Source organism: Oreochromis niloticus, linkage group LG3 (genome assembly GCF_001858045.2).
Source record: "Oreochromis niloticus isolate F11D_XX linkage group LG3, O_niloticus_UMD_NMBU, whole genome shotgun sequence".
Classification (NCBI taxonomy): Eukaryota; Metazoa; Chordata; class Actinopteri; order Cichliformes; family Cichlidae; genus Oreochromis; species Oreochromis niloticus.
Genome location: NC_031967.2, coordinates 65925797 through 65933649, shown reverse-complemented (window position 1 = coordinate 65933649; position 7853 = coordinate 65925797). Strand labels below are relative to the sequence as shown.

Genomic DNA, 7853 nt, shown 5'->3' with positions numbered 1-7853 from the left:
TATAAAGAAGTTTAATAGATGGTTCCAGCAGTTAACATGTTCTTGCTTGTACATTTCTGTGGACAATATTGTAAAGGTGTGTTTATCTTGTCACAAAGAACAAGTTTTGTTACACTGCTATTATCGCGAGGTTTGGTCGTGATGATATAGGCTGTGAGCCCACGTTTAATAATCACGGGAGTTCAGCGAGCTATCTGCAAAGGCCTGGTTAGTCTACCAGCTGTACAAGGTATTTGTCCTTTGCTATAACTGTATTGTAATATTGTGAAAATTTGTAATGTATGGTGTTCTAATTATTTTATGTTTTAATTTAGAATGCGCAGGACTGTAAAGTTATTGTTCTAGGACCTCCGAAGTGGCAGGTGGCCACAAGGTAACTTTTTGTTGTTGTTAAAACACAAGTGTTACTTATGATAGACCGAAGCGCTTAAAGCCTTTGTGTTCTGTGTTTGTAGTTTTCACGGCGTTCAATAAATGCAGCAAAGCGCCCGTCTTGAAGAAGCCGTGCCTGTGTTGTCATTTCGGAGTAACAACCTGTAAGCCAAACCTTTTAATTCAGACAGGAAATATTGATGGGAATTGTTGGTCAACACTAAATTTGTGTCTATGGTTGAAAGATCAATGTTATTAAAATAAATTTCATCTCCAGTATTATTTATTGACTTCATTCCATCTCTTTGAATATTGCAGATAGTTGCCACAAGAGGTCACATGACAGATTAGAGAAGCTTTGGGTCAAACTTTTCAGTTAAAAGTAAACTCCAATCAGCCAGAGACAAATTCACACAAAGCTTTACTGGCACGAGCAGACAAGACAGAAAACAGTCAGCTTGATGCTACATGTGGAAATATTTAGGCATAAATGTTACAGTGCAGCTCCTTCAGATTTGTTCAGAACTCATGCTCAGTGGTGACATCAGCGGTGACATCAGCGGTGACATCATCATACATGGATATGGCAGGTTCTCCTGTAGGCAGAGTTAAGATGTTATAATGGAGGTGGATTAGAGTCTGTGTTAGTGCATATCTGAGTTTTCACCTGAGTTCCTGTTCCTGCTACAGCAGATCAACAGCATCAGGATGGTGGAGATGCAGTACAGACATACAACCAGCAGATGGCAGAAGACTCTGAGCATAGACAGAGACAGAGGAGGAGAAGGAGATGTGGGATCAGGACGAGGAGCTGAGGAAGAGCAGAACACGTGGAAATTAGGACAAGTTTGTGTTTCAGTCACATTGAGGTGCTAAATACTGGAAGGTCAACACTCTACTTCAGCATGAGCTGTCACTCAATCAGAAACAGGTGTAGCTGTTAGCTTTAAATACCTGCAACAGTCAGCCTGCTATGACCTGATACCATCACCATATCAGTGTAGATTACACTGCAGCTGTAGATGCCTTCATCAGACTTTTGCACATTGTAGATGGTGTGGACTGCAGAGAAGCTCTCCCTGTCAGACTCCCTCTTCCTGTCGATGGAGCGGACTCTGTAACTGTCATAACGAGGTCTGCAGCTCAAAGTGACATTACTTCCTGCCATCACTGGCAGAGCAGGCATTTCTAGGATCACGTGATCTAAACAAGTACAGACAGACCAAGAAACACAAACTCATGAAGCTAGTGGATGATTGTACAGCAACTCTGTAACAGACTAATAAACAACATGAGCAGCAAATAAAAGAACCTGCAGCAGGTCAAAGTCTCAAATCACCACAAAAACAAGAGAAAAAGACACCAAATCATCACAAAGATTCTGTACCTGATACATAGATGTTGAGCTCGTCACTCTTCTGTCCTGATCTGTCCTCACACCAGTAAGATGACATCTCTTTCAGATCTGAGATGATGCATGAGGAACCATCAAACTGGCCAAAGTCTTCACCACAGCTCTTTATTTCTATGTAATTTCTTCTCTTCAGGGTCCAACCATCAGGGCTGTGAACCCCCTCACAGGTCAGAGTCACAGACTCTCCTGAGAAGAACTCAGGACGGTTTGGACTGACATTCAGAAACACTGGAGGACACACACACACACACACACACACACACACACACACACACACACACACCATTGCACTCAGTATCAGGGTTGCATGTAGATGAACCATTAATTGTTTCCACCGGTGTCTATTAGGGATCATGTCCTGACTTCAAAAACCTAATTATCAGTAGACTGACTGTGGCGGGTCATGGTCTGTGATGCTGCTGCAGGCGAGATGGACGCATCTGCACAGCACCTGTAATCACGCCTCGCCGGCATAATGCACAATTCCATATGGTTTGGTTTCCAAATTGTTCTGTAATTATAACTTAAAAAATTAAGTTAAATAGTTAAATATTTAACTCTGACTAAATATCTATTTATTTAAATATTAAATATTTAGTTAAATATTATTTAAAAAAAATTTGTTTTGCAGTACAGTTTGCCATATTTACTCAATTCAGCATGAGAGTTCAATGAAAATTTATACAGCATATAAGATAAAATAAGATAAGAAGAACTTTATTTATCCCGAGGGAAATTCTTTTGTCATACACGTGCTTAATGCAGCAAGAGAGACAGAGGAACAGAGGAATAAGACATACAATATATACAATAAGAATACTAGTATACAGTAATACTGTATATGCTACTGTATATCCTGTATACTAGTATACAGGATATACAGTAGGATAGTGCAAAAACAGCTGCAGCTTCCAAGCTCTTTAGGCTATACAGCAAACAGTGTTTTCTTCATTTTGTTTTCACTACAAATGTCTTATTTTGTAATATTGTGAAATACAGCTCTGTACCTTTCAGAAACTGTTAGTAGACATCTTTTAAAATGTGAAGTTTAGGGATTTTTACCCACTAAACATGGAAGCAACAATGGAAGCCTTGATTATAGCATGGTTTTGTTCAATCTGTGCAAAAATGAGTTTGCATACCACCGAAGCACTTCAACGTTACGGTACCATGTAAATGCAAAACACTTTGCAGCGAGCACAGAAACTGCCGGAGCTGTTAGCGCTAGTAGTCCCAGTTTGGCAGCCCAAACCTGGACTGGCTTCAGGACCGAAATTAGTAAGTCAACATCGGACAAAATGTGCTGAAGTTAGCATCAGGTGATCCAACTTTCCAACTGCTGTGCCAAAAGACTATTTCAAGTAATATTCAACAGCTTTATGACAAAAACAAGCAAAATCAAATGCATTACAGATAGCCCCACTAGTATGGAGGAAATACACCAGTAGCAACTGGTAAAACTCCAAAAGCTGGCGACGGTCCTTGAGCCATGCAGCTAAATAAAACTGTTTTAACTTATTGTTACTCTTTCTTCAAAAAGCTCTTTAGTTGACAGTTATTGTGTAGATTAAAAATGACTTTCTTGAACGGTCTATCACAGGTTTGTGACTGAGCTTCTTGGAGGTGAGACATACGTCTCATGTTCAGTGGTTTTACCTGCTTTCTGCCACCTGCATCACATCACGGAGGTCTCCGATGATGACTCAAAATACATGGTGACATTTAAGACTGCCTTCACAAAGGACCTATCCCAATGTGTAGCTACACTCAACCATCAGTGGCTCCAGATAGCTACATGCTCGACCCACACACCAAAGGATTTAAAGTGTCTATCAAGGAAAGAGCAAGAAGAAGTTTGGAGCAGCTTTGAGGTCCTGCTGCAGGAACAGTGTAACAATGCTACCACAAAGGAGCCAGCAAAGACAAAGAGCTTGCTCCTCTGTGATTCAGATAAGGACGCCCTGTGTAACAGAGCCCTGAGTTTGTACAGAGCAAAATCCACCAGCAGCCAGACAGACTACCGCTGCAGTGATGGTCCAGTCGAGCAGGGACCCACCCACAGCTGTCTGTCCTGGCCCGGACGTGTCTGATTAGTCCTTCTGTCCACTTCTGTCCCATGTGAGAGACTGTTCTCACCTGCAGGTCACATAGTAACAAAACAAGAGCTGATCTGAGCTCTGAAAATTTGAACAGGCTAGTTTGTCTAAATAACTGGCTGAAAGAGACAGACAGTAAATAAGCATGGAGATATTGTGAGTGCAATGGGTTTGTTAGTTTTTGCACTGAAATAATCACACTGTTTTAAAACTTAATCTTGGCTAACGTTACTCAGAGTTTAAAGGTGAAGCTGGTCAAATAACCTTTCATGTTTCTGCCTTATTTTATTAAGAAGAAAAACTGCACTTTATGTTGAAAATTTATATTATTATTTAAAGACAATACCATTTTGAAAATGTACTTAAAAAACTTAAAATAGCACTTTATTTTTAAGCCTGCCCAGTTTTGGCCGGGGATTTTTTTTTCTCTGTTTTGAATTGAAATGTAGTTTAAATGCTTTTTCCCCCCATAAATTAAAAGAGCTTGGGTTTACAATATTTGTGTCCATGTCTATTATTTATTCTGTCGCCCACTAAAACCTGTTTAAATTTAAAAAAAAACCACACACACACACATTTGTGCTTTTGGGGCAAATACTCCTCTGCAATTAAATGTAATTAATTTGGATTAATTAATTAAAAAGCGATGACTTTTTGCAATCGGCTCCTTGTTGTGGTCATTCTAATACCATCACTAGTTGGCTAGCTCTGTTCATATCATTAGCTGTTTCACACCTGAATAAAATGAGTAGGTCATTAGCAAGACTGTATAGAACTTGACTGGCTGCTGAAGTGGCAACCACTTACCCTTCACAAGTAAATGTAAATAAATGTAAGTAAATGTAAGTGTTTAGAAAAAATATACTTTTATTGCACCATGTTTATTCACTCATGAGCTGCTGTAACATGAATCAAATGGCTGAACTGCCACCTCAACATGCTGTCACGTTCTATAGAGTCAACAACCTACTCATTTTTTTCAAGTGTGTTGCAGCGGGGACACATGTAAAAGTTTCAGGACATCAGCCCTTGAGGACTGGAGTTTGACACAGGGCTTTGAAGTACGACCAATTTGATAAAAAAAAAAAAAATCTTAGATCACACCGTTTGAGTAAAAAAACAGAAGTCTCCACAATTCCGAAAGTCTCTGTGTCATCAACAACAGACACACATTGTGCCCATATCGTGGTGTAAACCAATCAGAGATAGTCAAGGGCAGGACCTTTCTGATTGACTGTGGTCCACATATTCCTGCAGGCCTACGTGTGCTAGGCCCGATAGAAGCAGATATAGCTGTGGATAATGAGAAAATACAAAAAGAGCGATTGATTATGTAGCAGTCCCGCGGACCAAGGAAGAAATAGAGAGAGCCTCGACGGGTGCAGTAATTTTTACTTGGAGATTCGTTCAGAATCTAACAGTGCTGAGGTGCGCCAATGCACCGTGAAAACTAAACAGAAACACAAAATACATTTTCTTAGACGCTTATTACAAATATGAACTTAAATAAAGCAGAAAATACAACAAAATATCAACTAAACAATCAAATATAACTTAAAACATGTACCTCGCTCCGCATTCCAAGGGCTGCAAATTGTATTTTGCTAGAGTCCGGTATCACGCTGCTTCATGCTTCATTGAGAGCTGCTTACTGGGACATGTGCGCCACAAAATCCGGTCTGAGCTGGAAGTGCAGCTTGCCGCTAACTAAGCAACAGAGCCCTCTACTGGACACCACGCGTAGGCTTAGATCACTAAACAAAACTGGACCTTTACAGATTACTTGTTCGTTAAGTTAAGGCCTGATCCGTCCAAAATTCATAGCCAGTGCTCAGACACGGAGCCATCAACCTCTCAGGTTATCTCTAATACTGGTCTGGAGACGGAATCAGATAATTAGCTACTTCTTTCTTCAATGATGTTGGAAGTGATAGCAGAGCTGAAACTAGCGAGCTAACTTCCTGTTAACTTCTAACTCTGTTAAATGAAATAAACTCTGTTTTCATGGATGCCTGGATGTTAAACTTAATTGTTACACCTGGTAAAGCAGCAGCGCTGATCATTTTATTACAGATGAAAGAATTTAGACAGTTTTTAAATCTTTTATCTTCCATGGACTCACCTGCAGAAACTGTGAGCACAGACAGCAGCAGCATATCCACACCTGCAACAGGAGGACAGATTCATCCATATACAGTAATATTATCATAAGGTGCAGGTTCATCACACTCAAGCATTAATCAGCTCTCAGAGTTCAGCTGTAAGGAAGGAAAAAATAAGAGAACTGAGAACTTTCTGCATTTCTAATTTTAATTAGTCGACTGTTTAAGGAAGGAACAAAGTGAACAGGAAGTAAAGTTCAGCTCAACTGAAAAACTAGAGAACCTGAAATAAACTGAGGCCAGAGGCTGTTTACCCACACAGAGGAGACACACAACAGGAACACTGTGTTTCATATGTGTGATTCCTTCATTAATTTTCATTATTTATTAAAAAAAAAAGCAGCTCTGTGATGATCAACACAGTGTCGCTCAGATCTCCATCAGCTCTGAATCTGAAAACTAAATGAGTGTGCTGTGTGTGCAACAGAGCAACAAACATTACCTGTTCTTTTATTACCTGCACACATGTGCTGGTCATAGCTGCTAGCTCACTGGGTAAGGGTGTCAGGGATTTTTGAAATGATTAATCAAGCATAAAAACAATAATACACACTATATTTTGGTTCTATAACATTTTCTAACATTACTTTATTAGGTGTGAGAGTTGTTAAGTGTGGATAATCAAATAATAGATTCATGCAATAGCAAATTGTGCCTTGTTTTCAGATGGACAGTGATAGATCAGATGAGGAGATGGAAGGAGGAAGAGAGGCAATGAGTGAGTCACAGACAGACTCACTCATTGCCACCCGTTACTTTTTTTGTGTGACTTCAGATCAGTTGTGTTACTACAGTAAGCCAAAGAAAAAGCAACTGTAAATTCAGACATGTTGGTTGAGGTTGAGCTGAAAAGAATGACAAGAAAAATATGACATGTATATCATGGGATGTGATGCTCTGCAGCAATTCCACCAGTAATAATAAAGATAATAATCATTATTAATCATTGTCATAAATGAGTCCATGTAGAAGTTCTGTATGTGACTCACCGAGGAGCAGAGAGACTGATGCAGGCTTCATGGTGTCTGATAAAAACAATTGCACCTCACCCCTTCGCCCTTAAAGACATTCTTCAGTGTGAACACAGAAATAAACCTACTGCTGCTGTTTCACGCCTGCTTTCTTGACTGCCTCTTTGGTAAATTTGGAGTCCACTGTACCCCATCTGAGCTCTGATTAGCTTTTAGAGAATCTAACCAGTGACAGGGAACTTTGACCAACCACAGCTTTGTTTGACTTTGGTTTTTGTTTTTTTCATAGAGGGCAACTTTTCTATTGGCTGCTCTCCAGATACTAATGTGAGATCACATGAATTCAGCTGCTGGACAGTGTAACATGACAACCAAAAAAGACAGACTTATGAAAGCATTTAAAGAGAGGCTGAAAAGGAACCATACAACACTTTTCAGGATTAGCCAATGATGGCTTCTCCAGTGTGTTTCTAGTAGATGGTGAAGTGAACAAATAGAGATCATCGTGCTCCATCAACCATATCAGAAACATGAAAAAATCCTACTTTTTATAAAAAATTATGTATATTATGTTATATTTAATGTGAAACATCACGTTACGTTAGCAGAAATATCTGCTAGTGATCAATAAGCACAAACTGTAGCAGCTGCAGTTTTCCTGGGCTACATGGATGGAAAAAGTTTCTACTGAAACACAAATAGAAGACTTAAAGTTAAATAGCTCTTCTTGGACAAAATAATTTTAATCTGTGTGATAACAATGGCCCCGGTGAGGTCAGCTGCTGTGCTGGATGCTCTGACCCAATTTTTCCATTTTTTGCTGATTTTTGTTACTTTA

General features: G+C 39.5%; 1 protein-coding gene across 1 annotated transcript; it reads right to left on the bottom strand.

The window, feature by feature from the left end:
• Positions 1 to 776: 776 nt before the first annotated feature.
• LOC109199411 (uncharacterized) lies at positions 777 to 7587 on the bottom strand. The gene is made up of 6 exons (XM_019354752.2): positions 7034 to 7587; positions 6005 to 6046; positions 1760 to 2014; positions 1327 to 1575; positions 1040 to 1183; positions 777 to 968 (listed from the first exon to the last, which is right to left on the bottom strand). The coding sequence occupies exons 1-6, from the start codon at positions 7062 to 7064 to the stop codon at positions 892 to 894; spliced, it is 798 nt and encodes a 265-aa protein (XP_019210297.1). The 5' UTR covers positions 7065 to 7587; the 3' UTR covers positions 777 to 891.
• Between the last annotated feature and the right edge of the window lie 266 nt (positions 7588 to 7853).

Coding starts and splice junctions, on each gene's coding strand:
- LOC109199411 (XM_019354752.2), bottom strand. CDS start 7,064: ATGAAGCCTGCATCAGTCTCTCTGCTCCTCG. Junction 2,015..6,004: donor TGTGCTCACAGTTTCTGCAG/GTGAGTCCATGG, acceptor TGTGTCCTCCAG/TGTTTCTGAATGTCAGTCCA. Junction 1,184..1,326: donor TAGCAGGCTGACTGTTGCAG/GTATTTAAAGCT, acceptor GCTCTTCCTCAG/CTCCTCGTCCTGATCCCACA.